General features: G+C 39.5%; 2 protein-coding genes across 19 annotated transcripts in view; one reads left to right on the top strand and one right to left on the bottom strand.

The window, feature by feature from the left end:
- mtd (mustard) overlaps positions 1-21,824 on the top strand; it is a 61,504-nt gene that overhangs the window by 18,654 nt on the left and 21,026 nt on the right. For 5 of the 18 annotated variants that reach the window (XM_064694809.1, XM_064694817.1, XM_064694800.1 and 2 more), the window contains exons 3-10: positions 2,288-2,602; positions 2,692-3,203; positions 13,835-13,906; positions 18,289-18,392; positions 19,737-20,042; positions 20,795-21,298; positions 21,364-21,470; positions 21,546-21,700. In XM_064694809.1, coding sequence (XP_064550879.1) covers positions 2,342-2,602; positions 2,692-3,203; positions 13,835-13,906; positions 18,289-18,392; positions 19,737-20,042; positions 20,795-21,298; positions 21,364-21,470; positions 21,546-21,700 — 2,021 coding nt within the window. In that variant the 5' untranslated portion in view covers positions 2,288-2,341. Of the gene's footprint in view, positions 1-2,287; positions 2,603-2,691; positions 3,204-12,305; positions 12,356-13,834; positions 13,907-18,288; positions 18,393-19,736; positions 20,043-20,363; positions 20,491-20,794; positions 21,299-21,363; positions 21,471-21,545; positions 21,701-21,824 lie in introns of those variants that run through there. The other 13 variants (XM_064694825.1, XM_064694852.1, XM_064694965.1 and 10 more) reach the window with 7 other exon arrangements.
- Tim17b1 lies at positions 16,890-17,868 on the bottom strand. Its single transcript, XM_064694987.1, has 3 exons — positions 17,450-17,868; positions 17,167-17,384; positions 16,890-17,093 (listed from the first exon to the last, which is right to left on the bottom strand). The coding sequence occupies exons 1-3, from the start codon at positions 17,769-17,771 to the stop codon at positions 17,073-17,075; spliced, it is 561 nt and encodes a 186-aa protein (XP_064551057.1). The 5' UTR covers positions 17,772-17,868; the 3' UTR covers positions 16,890-17,072.

Here is a 21,824-nt window from a genome sequence, read left to right as displayed (position 1 = left end):
CTGTAGTTTTCCACTTGCACGCTTGTTTTTCCTTGCTGTGGAAAATTTTGTCACAGATTATGGGCCATGCATTCACGAGTGTGTGCAGGGTGTGCAGGGTGCGAGGGTGGGGAAAATGAATGGCTCGAGTACGCGAGAGTGTACAAGTTTGTTGACAATAGACACAAACAACAAGTTTTCGGTTGGCTGGCCGTGACATTGACACAGTAAGATTTCGTTTATCGACTTTGATTTCTATTCATTTATGCGCATTGCACAATTGATGAACAGCGTGGATTCATAATGCGTTGGCTCTCCAATAGATAGAAGAGAGCCATCGCGAAGCGAATGTCTCACCTTCATGGCCCGATGCAATTTGACAAAAACGCCCTAGACCCAGACCCAGACCAAGACCCAGACCCAGACCCAATGGCAGCCAATAGACAGATATGAGACGTAGCTCTCAGTTCACCCGGTTTTTCAAGCGTGAACTTCAGTTCAGCTTAGTTCACTTCACTTCTCTCGGTCGGCAATGTAAACGACGCCTTGAGACTGACCGGTTGTGGTCAGTTTCAGTTGCGCACTGAACGTATGCAAGGTTATCTGTGCGTGTGTATATACATATAAATATATATATCTATATATGTATATTCATAAGTATTATACGCAAATTGCTTGTTTCCTATAGAGCGTTGATGTTTTGGAATCTGTTCGTCAGATAAGACTCGGTAGAAGAGCTCAGTTGAAGTTTAAAGCCACTCGAAAAGCTCGCAAACACGCAACAAACACTCCAAAATGTGCACTCTTTACAAATGTATTGATAATGCGGCAACCCTCCCCCACTTTAGGGGCTGCAATCTTAATTCTATCTAATCAGCGTTTAAGCACCTCTATCAAAGTCTCAAGCCCAGATATAAACGACCTATTTATATGCTTGCGATTTAAAATCTATTAAGCTCAGATCGCACAGCTCTTCAGAATTAAATGCCCATCGTTTTCGTATAAACTAGTACCAATTATAGCCCTGCTGTGATCTATTGTCGGCGAGAATTGTAGACTGTGTATCTGACAGATACACGCTGGCACACAGCCCAGCCAGGCGTTAAACTATAACAGCTGACAGTTTACAGGCCCCAGTTGTACTAAGATGAATGTAATTAGCTGTAATTGGATTCAACCATTCCATTGTTCCAACAAATTCTACACCTGTAACAGGGCACTTTCGATTTCGTTGCGAGGCAGGCAGGCAGGCAGGCAGGCAGCTTGGCTTGGAATACCCGCGAGCTTGTCCAAATCGACGTCGTCATCGCCGACAGCGCCGCTTCGTTGGCCGCACCGAGATTCATTGAAGTATTTATTAAGTGTACTTTTTTTTTCTCTGTTTTTCTGTTTTATGGTAGCTGGTAGATGTCATGTTGTTGTCGTAGGTTGGGCCATTGTTATGATGTCATGAAGTTTTCAGCTAATTTGCATTATTAGCAGTTGTTTTTCCATTTAGCACACTCAACCGATCAGGGTACATCTGTTTAGCTGTATAGTTTTTTAGCTGATATTTAGCTTTTTTTTTGTATCTGGTAAAATCTTAATATTATTTATATTTACGTTCACATAAACAACTGGGCGATTCTATAGTGGAATTAAGTTTTTCAAATTTTTTAAGTGACTTTAAAGCTTAGTGAAACGTTAATGTGAACCCAACCCATTAAGATGCTAATCAGTTTTTAGCATTTGCTAAATATAAACAGATCTAGGAGTATAGTATAGTATTTATAATTATATTTGGGATCTTGTATCTCAATCGTTGGATTTTGATAACGCTGTAACAATCTATAGCGCAAATCAGAAGCAGAAGCTTTGACATCTGAACAGACCACGTACAGATCTTCACCTGTTGCAGGTGATCAAACCAGTCGCTGTAGCTAAAGTTTGAGCGAGCCGGCACTATTGCAACTCATTCTCGTTACAAACGCGCCCTATTCACAACATGCGAACCCCTGGCTACCTTTGCCCTGTCCCCTTCCCCCAACCTGATAATTGCTCTACGTTGCATGCAGTTAGATACTCGATCGGACATACATATATTCAAGCTGCGATATCATCGTTGTCGTCGACCGACAATGGCCTGCTAATTACGCTCGGTTCAATGGAGTTCATTGAAAGTAAAAGTTTGACTACCCAAAGAGAGAGAGAGAGAGAGTGAGAGAGAGGGGGAGAGATTGAGACATAGAATGTAGTTTAGCCAGCTGCCACGCCTCGTTGGCAATTAATGTTTTGCGGAACGCTTAATTAATATACGAAATATTTGCAGTGCTCAACGGTTAATTGAGTTGAGGCGAGTGAAGGCGAAGAATTGGTTAACAAGATGAGCGTCATCGATAGCGGCAAGTATCGCCTGCGCAAGGACTGGGCCAGTGCCTCTATACCGTCATTGGTCAACATCGATGAGCATGTGGATGGCGATGGCGAGCCCGAGAATAGCATGAATATAACAGCGCCCCTGCCGCCACAGAAGCCGCCACGCCGCAGCTCGCTGGCCCTGGGTCTCTTCTCCAGCAAGTCGGACAAGAGCCAAAAGCGACGCAGCTCCATTGCCGTCTCGTTTCTGCGGCGTGATAGCAATAAGGTAAGCAGACGGCATTTGGCTGCATTTGCAAAACTAACCTAATCTAATCGTAATCTTAATTCGAATCTTCATTTGTGCCATACTTGCAGAACTCTACCAAAGACTCCTATGAATCGGCTGTACGCAGCGAGAAATCAGATGGCTCAGCCACACCCACCAACAGTCCCGAGATAGTGTATAGCTCGGAGGAGAATATACGAGCCAGCTCACCCAACGAGCCCGGCAAATTGACCTATTTTGAGGATGGAACACAGACGCGTGCTGTCGTTCAGGGCATCAATCCCTATGATACGCCCAACGATCGCCAACGGCGACGTCGCAGCTCGCTGCAGACAAAATTAGATCGGCACAGACGCAAGAAAATGGAGTTTATCAATCAACGGAGCCTGGACTCCAACATGACACACAGCGAGTCGCAAAGCGACCTGACCAATGACAGTATGGGGGCAAATGGAGCCAATAATGCCAGCAGCGATATCGCCAGCTATGCGAATGACGATGATGAGGACGACATTGTCGATCCCAATCATGTTGAGTACTTTCCGCGCGAGAAGCGCCACTCCTGGTGGAATATATTTGTGCCCGATAACTTCAAGAACAGGTTCGCTATATAACTCAATCAAAATCCAGTTCGTGTATCATCCGAATGCTCTCTAACCAATTTATGTTTAACAAACGCCTTGCCAGTGACTAAAATGCATTGTTCCGTTAGCAACCTCTAAAGCCAGACTCCCGCCAGACTCCCGCCAGATTCCCGCCAGATTCCCGCCAGATTCCCGCCCTACCGTACAAAAACGTAACTAATCTAAGCGTAAACCCACCCTGTGTGTGATTAATATCGCTCTCCTTCCGCCTTTCGCCTGCGAATGCGCTCAGACTGAGCCCCAGGGATCGTCTCAATTTGCGAATATCAATTTTCAATTTAAATATGTGTTTATGTGCATGTGTGGGAGTATGTGTGTGTGTGTGTGTGTGTGTGTGTGTGGAGTCCACTTGCTGAATGGTTTATTGTTGATTTTGTTGCGTCATTTTTTGTGCGAATTCTTGAGCGTTAAGGCCTTGACTTTTGCTTTGTAAGAGTCGCAGAGTCTTTCAGGGTAAATAATCGACATTAACGACAATAATTAATATCAAAAAGCGCGGGGATCCATTGACTTGCCATGACCTAGCCACAGCTATGACCTCTGATAACCTCACTTTTCTACAGCTACAGCTCCCAACAAAGCTGACCCGAGCCGAGCCTCAAAGTGGTCATTTTATCTACTCGAGCTCATTATGATAATTATTTATAATTTAAAAGCCCCACAGGCAAAGCCATTAGAGCCGCATTCTTATAGGTACCATAGGCCCAGCCCGGCTGATTAAAAAACTCGACTGTTGCATGTTATCTTATACAAATATTTTTAAATCTTTGACATTTTTTCTTATTTTGTATATTTTTCGCTTCCTTGAAATCAATTTGCGTTTGTTTATTTTGAATGCATTTATTTTTATGCACATTTCATTTTCATGAAATGTTTTCGTTTCATTTTAATTGTCACACTTTTTATACCCTAGCCGGGTAAGGTATCACGGCTAGAATGAGTCATCTGCGAACCAATAAAGTATATAAATTCTTGATAATAATTATAAAATAATGCATGCATTGCATATGCCGGAATTGTCGGGATCGGTCCACTATATCCTATAGGATTGATCGGTTGAATAACTCTAGTCTGAACAAATACCTGAAGTCAGGAGCCTGCAAGGGTATTCAGTATTCGGCGACAGCTAGCCCTTATTCTTGTTATTGTTCAGCTTGTTATTGTGATTGGGCGATTGTGCATTTTTTGTTCGCATTTTAATTACTGCACAGCCGTTGATTATTTTTTATTGTTATTTTATTCATTGGGTCCAGCATAAGCCCCAACGGGAATCGCCATCAATTTTCTCGAACCTGGAAATGAGCTTGGCTCTTCTTTGTACTAATTGAGACATCGATCATCGAATTGAAGCAAAGCCGATTGCGATTGAAATTCTTGTTGATAAACTGACCGTCGAACCCACGCTCCAATGAAAGGCAATTTCTAATTTTGCAATGCAAATCAGCCATCGAAGACAGTTCACTTGCCTAGATCGCATATACATACGTATGCATATGTACATATATCTTAATCAATCGTGTGCATGTACTGTATTTGTTGTTTCCCTCATTTGTCTTCACCTGGGTGCCCCCTCTATATAAGTCTGGGGGAGACGATAGAACCAGGGGCAATCAACTGCGCAACTTACAATTCAATGTCAATTGAACTTGTAAAAAGAATTAATAAAGCTAACCAATTGCCAAATGAAATGTAAACAACCCGCAATATCAATATAATAGCTGACCGACTTTTAGCGTAGTTCATGTTTGCAATAAGGCAGCACGCTTTATGGCACGCGATTGTAAACCCGGGAGTTCAATAAATATTCAAAGAAACAAGTAACAGCTTTAGTAGCGAGATGTGCTGCTTGTTATAAGCTCTTAGATTAACAAGTAAGAGTCTCTAGTTGGGAGTACCCGACTAGGAGATCCCCTGAACCTTCTAAATTGACAAAAAAAAATGCTTCCCTAAATAATATAGAATATTTGTATATTCTCAAAAAGACAATTGCATTAAAATTGTGGCTTAAATTGGTGGGCAATACAAGTTGGTTTATTAACTTGATTTATAGCGGGAAGGTGACGATAGCTATAAAATGAAAGATACTTGATACATACAAATATACTATTCTAGAAGCTAAATGTCAAGTTTGGTGACTCTAGCTCATATAACTGACGAAATTTGTTCAAAAAACAGGATTTCGATATCGATTTTTATTGATTAATTGCAAACAGAACAAGTTATCGACTATCGGAAACAAACTCGTACTGCGCGGGCACTATGAGGACCAACGTTCCAAATTTCAAGTCTCTAACTCTTATACGTTCTGAGATTTTTGATTAGACGGACGGACGGACAGACGGACGAACGGACAGACAGACGGAGATGGCTAGATCGTCTCGGCTGTTGATGCTGATCAAGAATATATACACTTTATGGGGTCGGAGATGCTTTCACTTTCTCACTTTCATACCCTTTTTACCCATTTTTGATTGGTTTAGGATATAAAAACGTCTTCTCTTAATTCCGAGTAAGCAGTACAGTTAATTTTTGAATTCTAGATCTTACGCGTATCCAACTAGCTCTCGAAATTAATATGGTATTTTAATGGACAAATTATTTCTGTGTCTCATCGATGCTTCCAATAACACTTCATGGACAATTGACAAATACAATTTCCACACGTCAGCCCTGCTTTTACCCGACCGATCTACTTGACATTTCTTAATTAAACTTTGCCACACTGTCGAACAGCCTCCAGAGCGTAATCTCACGTGCCCAAATATTTGCACAGTTTGAGGGGTCTGTAGCCGAGTACAGCCTTTGGGGTTCTGCCGTCATGCGCTCTCAACAACAGCTCACATGCTAGTATTCACATTCGCATTCACATTCGTATTCACATTCGTATCTGTATGCGTAGTCGTAGTCGCAGTCGCGTTCTCAATAAGAATAGCTAAACATAGAGACGTTTAGGCCCACTTCAGTTGCTTAATGTCCATGCAGTAGTTAGTTAAATACCACAACTATTTTTGCAAATATTTAACACACGTAAATACTACTTGGCGGGCTTACAGGTATTACGGAGGGATGAAGGTAATAGCCAAACACTTGAGTACACTGTACAACAAGGCAATGTTTGCTTATGTGAAGGATTGCAAATGCAGCTGCATTGCAAATATGGATTGCGAGTGGCTTCTGTTTTTTTCTCTTTCTATTCTAATATTGTTAAAGCATGTTTTTTGCAATTGTGTAAATGATGGACATTCGGCTGTCTCCTCCTACTCCTCCTCCCATATTGAAGTATTTTCCTTATTTGCCCGCCACGGTGGACATTGCTCGTCCATATTTTTGAAGTACTGACTCAGCCCACTTGAACCTGACGGGGATGACTCATTTCTCGTTTAGGAAGCACTTTAGCTGCCCATATCAATACGATGTGCATAGTGTTTGTAGCTGTCAGCGTGTACTTGAAAATGTCTTAATAACAAGCGCAAAATATGATAGTTAGCTGCATTTGATGTGTACTTACATTCATATATTTATGTGTACTTACATATATAAATATTTATATTTTTATATATTAAGGTATAAGCTCGAGTTTTAGTTATTGCAATCAACACTTTTTGCACAGCCGTTCTTATCACACACCAGCCCAATCGTGAGAGGCATTTGGCTTAGATAATACTGACTGGGCTATACTCTTTTTTTAGCCTTTTTCATGGCAGCAGTCTACAATTTGCGATAGCCATAAGTATTCTTGTATATTTGTCTAATCATGCGATTTATGGACCCGGGCGTGTTTCCCATAATAAATACTCGTTTCGGCTCAAGCGCCAATCAATTGGCTTCGAATTTCGAAACTGGGCCCCAAATTGGGGGCGCACGATTCGTTTGGTAGACTTCCATCTCTTTATGGTCAGTCAGTATAAACGATTTGGGCCATATTTCGAATTTGGACATGCCCTCCCCAATGTTTTCAAAATGTTTTCTATAATTCAATTCAGGCTAAGGTTTTTATTAATAAATTGCATTCAGCATTTAGTATATCTTGTGTATGTACTTACCTTTCATATCCAGCTGAACGAGTTCTACTGCTGTCGGCCCTCTAGATATTATTCTTATCAGATATTTATCATCAATCACTGTTGATTGAAATTAATTGATTGCCTGTTTGCTGCCGCTTGCTGAAATTATTAAATATGCACAAATTAATATTGCAGCTTGCTTGGAATTTAAGGTTTCATAATTTTCTTAAAAATAGAACAAACTTAGCTAATCAAATGAACTCTGCAGCATGTAAACCCGCGAGGTGTCCGGCCAATTCCCAGTCCACTCTATGATTGAGTTCAAAAGGCCTTTTACTGCCTACATACACTATATATATAAATGCCAGACACCAAGGTCCATTAGTACAATTGTATAGAGACTATACGAATGTACATTTGTGTATATGTATATGTAAATATGAGGGTGTATCCAGCGCTTGCTGATGATAACGCATCCAATCTCATCAACAATAACGAGCCGACCGACATTGCTCTCGCACTGCCCCCGCAAAGCCGGGAGCATTTCTCGTGATTCAGTTGGAGACGGAACACGGGTAGCGACATTTGTGCGCCAGAAGCGAAACAAAAAGTTGATCCATCAAAAAAAAAAACAACAACGATAATTCGAGAAAAAAAAAGACGAAAAATTGTTATTTAATGCAAATTCAAAGTGCAAAGCATCAAACTGGATATTGTGTGTGTGTGTGTGTGTGCGTGTGTGTGTGTGTGTGTGGGTGCGCGGAGACAATAATAATTTATATTTTATTTGCAAAGCAAATTGTTCAAATATTAATTGCATAAAGTGTGAGCTTTTCATATCTGAAATAATTAAATCGAATTAAATCAATCTTTCGGAACCCTTCGTCAAAAAAAAAACAGGCTAAAAACTGCGCGAATTTCGTTCGTTTTCAACATTTTGCACAAAATGCTTTTGTAAATTACAGTAATTATAAAGATTACACGCTAATATTTTTATTAGCAAGCGCCGATAAGCATTGCTTATCTTAATTCACGTGGCACACGTTGTCAAATTAATAATTACGCTTTTGTTGATCCACAATTCATAATAATTGTTATTATATCATTTGCCAATGTTGCTGTCATTGTTGTTGTTGTTGTTGTTGTATCTGCTGCCATTTGGAGGCTCGTCTGTGCGTCGAGCTGGCCGAAAATTGTTGCCCAAAATTCTGCTGCCCGGCAACATTCGACACTCGACACTCGACACCAGATGGTTCGATCAAACTAGGCGCTAATCGGGCGAGTTGACAGCCGAGTTCGCACCCCTCCCAAATGTGATTATTAAAGGCCCGCTGCTAAATGCCTTACACAAAAGCCAAACTAGATTCTATGTAAATTTCATTTGCAAACACAAAAACAAGTAAAAGGTTCTAGTCGTGAGCTCCCGACTAGGGGATACCCTGAACCCTCTTCTTCCAACAGGCGATGGGTATAAAATGAAAGATACTTGATATATATATACTATTCTAGAAGTTACATAACAAGTTTGGTGACTCTAGCTCATATCGATTTTTATCGATTACTTGGAAACGGGGCAAGTTATCGAATATCGGAAACAAACTCGATCTGCGCGGGTACTAGGAGGACCTCCAGCTAAAATTTCAAGTCTCTAGCTCTTATAGGTTCCGAGATCCTTGCGTTCATACATACGGACAGACGGGCAGACAGACAGACGGACGGTCATGCCTAGATCGACTCGACTAGTGATGCTGATCAAGAATATATATAGTTGTGGGGTCGGAGATGCTTCCTTCTGCCTGTTACATACATTTGCACAAATACATTATACCCTCTTTTACCCATTTTCAATGGGTACAGGGTATAAAAGAATAAATATATTGTTCTTTATCAAACCGGTTCGTTTTGATGTTTTTTTTTTTGTTTTTTTTTTTTTACCGGCGCCGCGAATACAAATTTATTCAAATTACTGGACACAATTTATTTAAATTACGATTCCACACACAAAAATATTTAGTCAAATTATTGCAAAAGTCATTTCATAACCAAATGCAATTAATTATTATGCATTAAATTATCATTTTTCTTTTGCACACTTTTTGCTTACAATTTGTTGGCTTTATTTTGTGTATGACTAAGAAGACATTTGAAAATATTTACAAAGGCCTAAATAACTTCCCATGGCCAAAAAAAAAAAAAAAGAAGATAACGGTAGCGTATTTGCTTTCTTTGTAAACAAAAAAAAAAAAAGTACAACAACAAAAACAATGAAAGAAAACAAAATTGCCGCAAAGCTGAAACTTTAGCCTTAACCCAAATTTGTTGTTGTTGTTGCTGCTGGCAGGAGATTATTTCAAGTGCAAGTTGATTTATGATAAACTTGAAAAGAAAATCGAAACAAAAAAAAAAAAAAAAACGTTTAACCTTGTGAATTTTTGTGCAAATGTGAGAGGAATAAATAGCACATGCGGAAAAACCATTAATAAAACCGAAAAAGCGTCGTAATTGAGATTAGGTTTTCAGATTAAACATAAAGCAGATATAGACGGCTCTTGAACAGACCAATTCAGAGATTGATTCCAATTGTGACTGTTGTCGGTTAGCGACAACTTCTTCAGCTAGCTAACGAACACATCCAATTAACCCTTTTCCACCTGCTTGTAATCTGGCAAATACAAACAAACGCGGTTCTAACAACAATGCGGCTCTAACAAAAAAGCGAGATAACAATGCGGCATTAAGAAAATTTCTAATTATAGCAAAACGAAAACAAAGCAAATTAAATGAAAAATGAAACGTGAATTAAAAACTGGATTCAGTTATCAAAGAAAACAAAAACTACACAACATTAAATACCCTATGCTTAAGATATCTTCAAATGTTTTCCATTCAAAAGTATATTTCTTGACCAATCTGCATATAGAGATATATGTATACTTGACTAGGCCGATGTTGATAGGAGAAAAACCCTTGCGAAATGTGTAACGCATTGAAGGAGACGTTTCCGACCCCATAAAGTATATATATTCTTGATTAGTATCAACAGCCGAGTCGATATGGCCATGTCCGTCCGTCCGACCGTCTGTCTGTCCGTCCATCTGTCTGTCTGTTTCTATGCGAACTAGTCTCTCAGTTTTAAAGGTATCGAAGATCGAAAGGAAGTTTCTTGCATGAGAAACTTTTTTGTTTATTTAGGTATCTTGAGCAAACTCGACATTTATTAGTTTTGCTATGCTCTATGCGAAATCCTATCAATATCGGGCCACTATATCATATAGCTGTCAAATGAACGATCGGATGAAAATTAAGTTATATGGAAAACTTTTTTGTTTTTCAAGATAGCTTAACCAAACTCACCAATTTTAAGTGAAAACTAGGTCCCCTAAATTTATGCAAAATCTAATTTACATTGGACCACTATACCATATAGCTGCCATAGGAACAATCGGTCGAAAAGTAGGTTCTTATATGAAAAACTTTTTTGTTTATCAAGATATCTTAACCAAACTCAGCATTAATCAGTTTTACTATGCTCCCTATATATATGCGAAATCCTATCAAAATCGGAACTTTATATCATATAGCTGCAACAGGAACGATCGGTCGAAAAGTAGGTTTTTGTATGAAAAACTTTTTTGTTTACCAAGATATCTTAACCAAACTCAGCATTAATCAGTTTTACTATGCTCCCTATATACATGTTAATTCCTATCAATATCGAATCACTATATCATATAGCTGCCATAGGAACAATCGGTCGAAAAGTAGGTTCTTATATGAAAAACTTTTTTGTTTACCAAGATATCTTAACCAAACTCAGCATTAATCAGTTTTACTATGCTCCCTATATACAGGTTAATTCCTATCAAAATCGGAACACTATATCATATAGCTGCCATAGGAACAATCGGTCGAAAAGTAGGTTCTTGTATGAAAAACTTTTTTGTTTACCAAGATATCTTAACCAAACTCAGAATTATTCAGTTTTACTATGCTCCCTATATACAGGTTAATTCCTATCAAAATCGGAACACTATATCATATAGTTGCCATAGGAACAATCGGTCGAAAAGTAGGTTTTTTTATGAAAAACTTTTTTATTTATCAAGATATCTTTACCAAACTCAGCATTAATCAGTTTTACTATGCTCCCTATATATATGCGAAATCCTATCAAAATCGGAACACTATATCATATAGCTGCCACAGGATAATTAAGTTGTCGTATGAAAAACTCTTTGGTTTACCAAGATATCTTAACCACACTCGGCATAAACTATTTTCCCTGTGCTTCTTAGATGCGGGCAAAGCATTATGAGCATTATGAAAAGGTTGGGTCTGCAAGGGTATTAAATCTTCGGCGAGTCGACGATAGCCCTTCTTTCGCGTTCAAGTTTTGATCGATTGCTCCTACGGCAACAATGTGTAGGAAAAGTCGCAACAAACCAAAGAGCAAACACCGCCCAGCTGGCAGTTGATGCTGACTGCTGCTGCTGCTGCTGCTGCTGCTGATATCAATGCCTGCATGGAGCACGTGCCGCGTTGGCGCTGAGCAGCCGCAGCTGCAGTTGGCTATTGATAAGAGCTCTGTGTGATTGTGAGGCTGCGGTTGCTTATTAATTGGTTATTCGCTCGTTTCGTGCACATTTGACAAGCTAATTAATGTCGTAATCAATATTGCCGGCAAATACAACAGTGACAGCAAAATTGAGTCATTAAAAGTCAACAGAGTGTCAGCAGAATTTGTCGTCCAACAATATTTCGGTTTTTTTTTTTATCTAAGCTGTAAAAACAGCTCATCTGTCGTCATCTCAGCGAGCTGACAGTGCGTATGATTGATGGCCATATTTATTTATTTTTTTTTATGCATATGCGCACAACCGGCGTGGCCAAGTTTTGCCCAAAAGAAAACACGTATGAATTTCAGGAAAACGTTGAAATTAAGCTTCTGACTGCCTGCTTAGGGAAATGTTACGAGAATTTGTTTTTTCGCTTGTTTTTATTGCAGTGTGCGAGAAATGTGTCTGTGAAATACATACAAAATATTCATTGACAAAATTAATTACTGCAAAAATGCAAAACCAATTGATTACATCACAACAGTACTGGTAAGAGCTAACACTAAAAAAAGCATAGCATTAATGATCCATTAGCTAAGAAAGTTTGAGTGCAAGCAAAGTCAGTTGCATCTGTTCTTCCAAAGGAAGTTCTCTCTAGGTCTAGGTCATCTCCCATAGACAGATCTTCGTAATATTGTTAGACAAAGCCGCAAAGCAATTGCCTCAACTTCTACACACATGCTTTAAGGCACGTACGCAGCAAAAGTGCTGGAGCTGCGGACAAGCTTGCCTCTGGCCCTCTTTGTAAACATGCTTAATTATATCACTCTTTTTTGTTCCACAAAAGGTCAGTTATGTCTCTCTCTCTCTCTCTCTCTCTCTCTCTCGTGCTCTAGTTTTTTTATTCACTGCTGAACAAAACAAACTTTTGTTGCTTTTTTTTTTTGATTGATTGTGAGTGTTAAATATCAATTATATCCATTTAAAAAAAAAAAGCCATAAGACTTGCTGTATTTAACTCCAGTCGAGTGTGTGTGTGTGATATTTTTGGAAACTGGGAAAGTGCTCCCGCTAATTGATTGTAAAAAGTGTTAATCAATTGTAAATTTAAATTTATGACTCCGCATATAAACAAACACAATTCGTTCAAGTTGCGGGTATACAATTTATTGAGCTGTCTGGCAGTTATTCATATGTGTTTGTTCTTCACAAATGGCCAAAATGTTAGACTCAACACAAGCGTTCGATTATTTGCCCAATATTTGATTGATCTGAAAACTTCATTTTGATTACTCTCGGCGTTATAAAGATAGGGCGGCTTTATGATCCGTTCCATGGTGCTCGGTGCTGTTTGACCAACTTGTTGTAGGCGGATCTCTGGACAAGGCGATCGGGCTATAATTAGCCATGTTCTAATGGAATAATTGTGCAATCAAACATGTTAACTGCTTGTGGCCTTGGCCAGTTGATAATTTCGTAGAATATCTCGATGAAACTAAAGTCAACTGCCTCAGAGCGATATTAACGGAAATATGGCGTAAGCCTCGTCTTATAATTAGAAAGAAACCTATCTCAAATATTTGAAAGGCTTCATTGTACACAACTATACATATATCTCTATGCCATTATAGACAGTACTTAGGAACGTGACAATTCTATAGTTAATAAAAACTTGAAGCAATGCGCGTGCTTTCATTATCGCCACGTGCTCCATCGATAGACCCAAACATCTGAATATTGTGCTAATGTATATTGTTGTATGATCTGGCCCGATGCGGGTTAGCTTCGAGGAGGACGTAAGTTATGAGTGCATTTTGGAATTGACGTTTGTTAAACTGCATAAATTTAAATCGAGCTTTCAGGCACAAAAAACACACAATCGATATAATTGTGTACTTATTTAAACATTTTTTGTTTTTGTTTTTGTTTTTGTTTCGTTTTTTTTTTTGTTATGTATTGATTTTTATGATTTTCTCGTTTATTTTTTGGCACAATTTCGTTTGCTACTTTAAATTAATAACGTGCCAGGTCACGTAGGGCTAGTCAAGATGTTTCCAGTTTGTCGCGTAGCGTTGACAACTTGGCGATTCCCGTGCGCAGGTAAGTCCAACTAATCAGCTAACAAATCCACTTAATTATCACACACAATAAAAACACATATATTTTGATATAATAGTAATATATGTATATGCTACCCCTATTTCATTGACATTATGATTTGCATGTCGCATGGTAACCTTATATATATATATATATATATGTGTGTGTGTGTGTGTGCATGGTGTATATAACTAGAGATTGCATGAATTTACATAACGATTTACCATATATACCATATATGCATATATCTTTCCTTGCCATATACATTACAGTTTTTTTTTCAGCTTTATTGTGACCATAACTGGGCCGTAAAATAATCAAAAGCAATATAATATCAAATCAAAACTTAAACAAAAGTTCAAGTTAATTTATAAAGAACGCAATCGAGTTACATAAATAAATACTCAGTTCAGTTCAGTTCAGTTCAGTTCAGTTTATTATTATTTATAGATTGCCAGATAATCTTAATAGACCTTGTCTTATAACGAAATTGATAATTTATAAGAGCCACAAAACTGTTAACAACAATAAGCACTAAATGAACGCCTGATATTATGATTAAAAGACGGCAACTGAAATATATGTATATAATACTTATATTTCAACAGCAATTGCAAACATTTGGAAATAAGGCAGAGGAACAAAACAAAATTCGAGCTGTGCAGATTAACAGAGATTAGATTAAAGAGCAAATATCAGCAGGTGCGTCATATCAATCAGAGCTGTCGCCCTTTTTTTTTTTTTGTTGCTTCTTTTGCATACAATTAGAAAAAATGCTGCAAATTTTACATATTCATTTTAACTTCCAACAACTTTTATCAGCGATCGGGTACGCTCAACATACTCTCAGTTCTTTGTGATATCATAGTTCGTTTAGTTGAAGATACAGAAATAATATAAAAGCAGACGACTTAGCCGGGACTAGATGTCAGCACGAGAGATGACATCATCAATCGTTTTGACATTTGCTATTTTAGTCCGAGTATTTATTGCCTAGAATTATGGGAGATTTAGAAACCATTTTACAATTGTGAAACTAATAAAATAAATATATATGGTAAATACTTTATATTCCCTATGAAGTACAAGTTTATGTTTCGTAAATTCAAGAGTTCTTGAACTTTGCCAAATGAATCTCCAGAAGTGCAATTAGCAGCTGAATGGAAATCAATTTAACAATATTTCGGATTCATTAATGCTAAAGTCCAACTAGTATATGGATGTTTGTAATTTATAAATAAACCTGCTGTCATTTGTCCACATATGTCAGCTGTGTGTCTAGTCGGTGGATCGGTGGTTCGGTGGATCGGTGGTTCGGTGGATCGGTGGGTGACTCGGGTGGTGTCAGTGTGGCAACAACTGCATCCAGCTTTTCGTTTGGCGCGCTGGCACTTGTCATTGCCAAAGCCAAAAGGCTTAACACTATGCTGCTGTCGTTTCGTTATCCAGGCCCAAAATATCGAAAGCAAATACTGATAAGATATAGCCACAAATATGGCAACAAATATATGTATGTTAATATGTATGTACGTGAAGTAACCACATACATATGTACATATGTATTCAGATGTTGCTACTGTTTATTGGTCTTTTTTGAGTTCTACAAAAAGTAAACAGGATCTTTAGCGGGATTAGCTTGTTGCCCTTTTTCTCTGCAGACATACATAGATATAAACTCACATATTATTAATGTTTACTGAACACGCGCGCGAGCAAGAATATTAAAATAATAATAAATTAAAGTAAAAAAAAATGTTACTCATGTGATCGCGTTTTAGCTGGAAATGAAACAACTGTATAAACGAAATTCCCTGCCTGTTGTGAGCTTAATAAATTAAACAAATAATGTTTGTGTCTGTCGTCAAATGTCGCAACTTACAAATCAAACACAGTTGTCCTTTCCAGCTTAGATATACAATACATATATATATACATATATATTTTTGATTCTATGGTTTCAAGGCATCTTAGAGGGGAATAAGCACGACGATATGGCGAAATTTATTTAATTTGTGATATATTTCAGCTGCGCAATTAATTAAAATAGAAGCGAAATTCCAGAAATAAGTCAATCGGCATGGAAATTGCAAATTGCGATAAATAATACACACAGAATAAATACAAAGAGCGACAAATATGCGCGTAAATAATTAGTTTTCTGTTTATCTGCAGACAAAAGGCTCTTTGCATGTGCTCGGAATTTTTTTTCAGCTGCCTTAACGCGCACACATAAATGCTAGAATTGAATAAATATTTTTTTTTTTATCATTGATATTCAATTACGTTTATCGCAGTTGGATTCGCTAATTGCCAAACGCATTCGCAGACACGCGCAAATTAATTTTATTTGCGTTTTCTTTTCTTCTTTTTTAAACAATTTATTTCTCTGTAAGACAAAACAGAACACGACTTCAATTGCAGCCCGTCTTTAATAAGTACATATTCATATATTTATATGAACATTGTATATTGGCAATTTTCCTGCATTTAACAAGCCGTCAATCAGTTATTCAATCTCTTACACAAAGACCCAAACGATGATTTCTTTTCGTTTTTTTTTTTCTTCGAACGGATGACAGTGTGTGCACGGGCGGAAATTAAATTTTGTCAATCAAGATGTTACAAGGAATTGTAAAAAGCGAGCCACACACGCGACAGACTGTCACAGATAAATAGTTGCAACTTTTGTTGTCCGACTGATATCGAAAGAAGTCATGATATGTATGATATGTATGCATGTATACTATTTGAGTAGGAAACTGGCCAGGCATTATCATATATCGAGGCGGTAGTCCATAGTTCGCCGCATGCCAAAACGCGCAGCGGACTCTATAAGGCTGCTTACAAACTTGGCGCTAGGAAGCACACGCGGCTATAATATCCAAGTCGTCATCATTGCCGCCATCAAAAATTCCGCGACAACATCAAAATGTTAAGAATATTCTACAACAAAGAAACGTACGCAAAAAAAAAGAGCTTTAAATGCACGGCAAATGAATTTTAATGAAACTGAATGTGCCAGCAATTGTGTTTCTATTCAATTTCGAGGCACTTGCCGCATGCCCCGCTACCGAACAATCGAAAAACCAAAAAAAAAAAAAAAACGAAAACAGATTTTCAACATTTGTATTCGATGGTCGTTGCCTATCGATGACGCAGCAGGTTTCTAAGCCGGCATCGAGTTGCCCTGCAAAAATGAGACAAAAATCGAATGCATTCAATTGAATGAAATTCAGAAGATTTAAGAGACAGAGACTCGCCTCGATTGGATCCGTGTAGAAGCTGGGAATCGTCGTCGACTGCTGCTGCTGCTGCTGCTGCTGACGCAGTTGACGCTCATTGTAATGCTGCATACGCTCCAGCACAGATACCTGGCGATAGTTATCAGCCGTATAGTGCGACATGGCAATGCCAGCGCCCTCGATGAGAGCCAGCAGCACCCCGCCCACCAAGGCGCTGCTCAGCATGGCGGTGACACCTGAAATGTTAACATTATCTTTGGCACAAAGTCCATATAATGGCATTCCATATTCGAGCACTTGCCACCACGTGCAGCCAGTACGCCGCCAGTTGCCGCACCGCTGATAATTGAATTCCATGGATCCTCTTTGCCGCGACTATAGACCAGGCTGCAATCGATGGCGCTGAAGGTGCCGCCCCAAATGGCAAAGCTGCCGCCAACCAGTCCGGAACGGGCACGCATCGCGGCCAGGCCGCCCGCCAGGCGACGCGGCAGTCCACAGGGGGCATTGCGAAAACCTTTGATGGCCTGAAATATAGCGCCACCCACAGCGCCCATGGTGAAGGCGCCACCGCAGTCCTCAACTATGCGAAAGGGGCACGGCTCGCGTGTATATTCCTCCATAATACTTTCAATAGGCAATGGCTCAGGATTATGCCAGCTTCCACATGAACGTATTTTACACAGCAGACTGCTCTCCGCAGGCCTGCTATGCTATGGAATCAATGTTTTCCATTTAAATTTGTATTTTTATGAAATTCCATACCAAACTCTGAGGACAGACTCGTGTCAGGCCGAGAGCATTTAAAGGTTACGTCGGGTAAAACAATTACAAACGCAAAAAAAAAGCGCAACAAAAAAGAAACAAACAAACAAACGATTTAAAATTCGTCGTTGTCCATTTTTGGTCAGTTCACAATTGTTGATTGCCAGATAAAAAAAGCATTACATATAAATAAAAACAACAAAATAAACACATAAATAAATTGTTATTAGCTGGTTATGGCCACAATTTAAGCTGGAAAATTTGTAAGTGATAAAGATCGCAGCAACAAGTTGCTATCGCTTTATATTGCCAATTAATTTAACAACCGATTTGTGCTTCGTCACGTGTTTTCTTCTTATTTTATTTATATTACAGGAGCAAATCGCGCAGTGTGGATCATGGCCTTGCGGCCCCATTCGATTTGGATTCGTTGCGTTCAAAAGTTGAGCAGCGATTTGAGAGCGTCGACAAACTGTCAAGTGAGTATTTCATGTTAACAATTTCAATTTGAAAAAGGCGCGCGCAATTCCCGCACACTATCGCCATCTATGGTTTTGCGCGCATACTGAACTCACGCGAAGTTAGCTGCGCGTTTCTAAATGTTTCACGTCTTCTAACAGCGCACACCACTGTTATCAGCACTTTTCAAGAAGGAAAATAGTATTAAAGTTCACTTTATCTATTTCTGAAGACTGGTCTGTTAGTTTTAAAATTTAACAGCTGCTAAATGGTTTTAAATGGAGCTATCAGCTGTCGTTACAGCGAACCAACCATCTGATCTGTTAGTTTTTTTTTGGGGGGATAACGGTTCTTGCGGTACCGTATTATCTTGTAACTGGTCGGTCTTTTTTTGGCCTCCAGTAAACAAGAAAACAATTTAAAGTTTTGTTCCTGATGCGGCTAAGTGTAAAAACATGAAATAAAAAATGATAAATGGAAAAAAAATTTGTCGACTTCGCATTTGAATAACAAGAAAGTATTTGAAACTTAAAAAAAAAAAACACTATAAAAAATCAATCACTCTTGACCTGTTGACTCACACACGGTAAATGGCGTCAGTTGGGCTTATGGGCTATGCTAAAGTTGCGGAACGTTGATAACAAAGTCCCTATAAAAAAGCCATTATCAAATTTATACATAACAAAAAATACACACACCACATAAAACTAAGAACATTGTTGATTTCGCGCCGCCAGTCTTGGCGTTACATATCGTTTTTGCATTTCGAAACGGAAAACTGCCGACTCAACGAAAATTTTGCAGCGTCTGCTGTCAACAAAGATGTTGCTGCTGGTATTAATATTGTTTTTTCTGCTGGCAGCAGCTTGGACGAACAAGTAGCAAAAGAGAAGAAGCGAAGGACGCGCAATAAAAAGAGTTTTAAAACCGGGAGAGTTTTAAGTCATCCGCAATAAGGCAAATACACGTAAAAAGGCGTGGAATACATAAATTATTAATTACCAGATCTTGTACAGGATGTTGGAGTTTGTTGAAATCTATTGGCGTTCCAATGTAAATAAAACAATGCCGTCTTTGGCCGCCAACGATTTCGTTGTCGTCTATTTGTGCCGCCAGTTCGTGCAGGTGGCGCACGATGCAATAGAAACAGATGTTATCTATTCGCGCCTGAGGCCTGATAATAAGGAGTACGTGATCTTTGATCAGCTACCGAAGAAGCCGCAAAGTAAAAATTACTCGAATATATTACATGGTTAATTGTTTAAATTATATTGTATTTTATACATTATATATATAATTTATTTTGATTTTTAGTTTATTTGTTGAGTCTAGTTAATTAACTGAAGCCGTTTTCTTTTTCACAGGGCAAAAGTCTTCATTGCCCACCATACCCACCATTTCCTATACTGTGGGAAATCGCGACACACTAACATCGGTGGCGGCACGTTTTGATACCACGCCATCGGAGCTAACACATTTGAATCGGCTGAACAGCTCGTTTATATATCCGGGGCAGCAGCTGCTGGTGCCCGATAAGAGTGCCAAAGACGATGCCTCCACCAGTTCCTCTGGCACGATTGATGGCGGGGGCGGGGGCGGCGGCAGTGTCTCCGGCAAATCCAGTCCAATTGAGCGCAAGTTTTCTGGCGATGAGAGCAAGCAGGAGAAAGGTAAGCGACGATCCTGGAAATGGTGTAATTGGTGCGATGATATTGAAGCTAATTTTGGAGTTACTCTAGTTTTGCTTATCTCATATATTTAATTTAAAATTTTTGCTTGGCTGCATTTTGCATGCATACATATATTCGCGGTTCAAATTCAACGGCGCCGTGAGATAGTTGGCAACGCTTCGCAACAGCGCTTACCAACACTGCAGCCCTGGCATAACAGCTGCTAAAACTGTGCAGCCCTAACTGTGCTATGTGTTCGTGACAGTTGCGCTATTGTATTTGTTTTGTGTGGCCCAAACGACGGGAATAGATAAAACGAAAGAAGTTCTAAACATTTGGGCCACGCACGTTGACCATATTGGATTGCAAGTGTTGTAAAGTGCACCGACGCGTAGACCAGACGTCATCAGTCTCAGCATGCATACGGCTGTATTTTGGCGAAACGGAGGTTATTGGCGGATTCAAATTTGGCTTCTTGATACATCAATGTGCTAATTAAACGATGGCTGTTAAGTGCGCGGCTCGCTGCAAATTTGCAGCGCATTTCGCCAAGCTATCAATGTCACATGTCCCGCATTTGTAGAGATTTACATTTAAACTAAATACCACATAAATCAATTTGGCCTGGTTGGGCCACACACACTATCTTATCAGGCAGATAAAAATCACAGCGCTTGCCCCTTAACAGACAATTGCGCGTTTTGCAACAGCTCTACAAATAAATATATTCACGCCATATCCTTGTCTTGCAGATATTCTTGAGGGCCTGCGCCCAGGATCGCCCAAGCCAGGACACATTGAGCGCGTTGTGGGCAACAGCAGCGTTGGCAACAACCAGGCCGAGGAGAATGCGGACAAGAGCGATGATCCCGTGATTACGCAGCGCTTTCTCAAGATTAATGTACGCCACATTACAGATGGCCAGGGTGTTGTCGGTGGCGTTCTCTTGGTCACACGCAACGCTGTCATGTTTGATCCAAATGTCAGTGATCCGCTGGTCATTGAGCATGGCCCAGAAAGCTATGGGGTCATAGCACCCATGGATCTGGTTGTAAATGCAGCCATATTCCATGACATAGCGCACATGCGTGTGGCTGGTGGTGCCGGGCCGAGTGTGGCTGCAGCGTCTGCTAGCGCCGGCAGTGATGCAGAGAAGCCCGAAATCTATTATCCCAAACCAGTATTAGTTGAGGAAGATTCCAAGGAGTTGCCCGAACAGCAGGAGGACATGGACGTCAACAAGCAACGCTTGGAGGGTAAGATCTAATACCATAAGAGACTGAATGATAGCTAATCTTTTTTTTTTTGTTTATAATTTTAGCCGAAATTGGTTCACTGGAGATCACCGATGATCAGGAGTCACTATGTTCCAGCACTGGTCGCGATGGCGATGCCTTCCCGAAGGCCTTTGAGCGCGATCGTGTTGAGGTATGCAAATCAAAGCAATCAAAGCGGTAACTGTGTTTATTCAATTACTGATTCTATTACCGCGCCTACCACCAGGATACATCAACGGATGCCAAAGATAGCGCTAAGACTGACGCTCAGGATGAGGACGAGGATAAGAAAACGCTAGGCCTGACCAACACACGCAGTACGCTGGAGGAGCGACGCAAGAGTCTATTGGATCACCACTGGGCCATACCCAGCAAAGATCGGTTCGTATTTATTCAGCTGTGTGTGTGCTTGAAATAATTTATTTTAATGGTTTTGTTTTGCTAACTCACAACCAAGTCTTAAAACCAAACGGAACAAAATGTATTGCTGTTAATAATTTCTTAT

The sequence above is a fragment of the Drosophila montana genome, unplaced genomic scaffold, assembly GCF_035044405.1.
Source record: "Drosophila montana isolate Dmon_TW-CO22-7 unplaced genomic scaffold, ASM3504440v1 contig_1505_1, whole genome shotgun sequence".
NCBI classification, from domain to species: Eukaryota; Metazoa; Arthropoda; class Insecta; order Diptera; family Drosophilidae; genus Drosophila; species Drosophila montana.
Note: the sequence above shows the minus strand (reverse complement) of the source record. Positions and strands in the feature narration are given on the sequence as shown.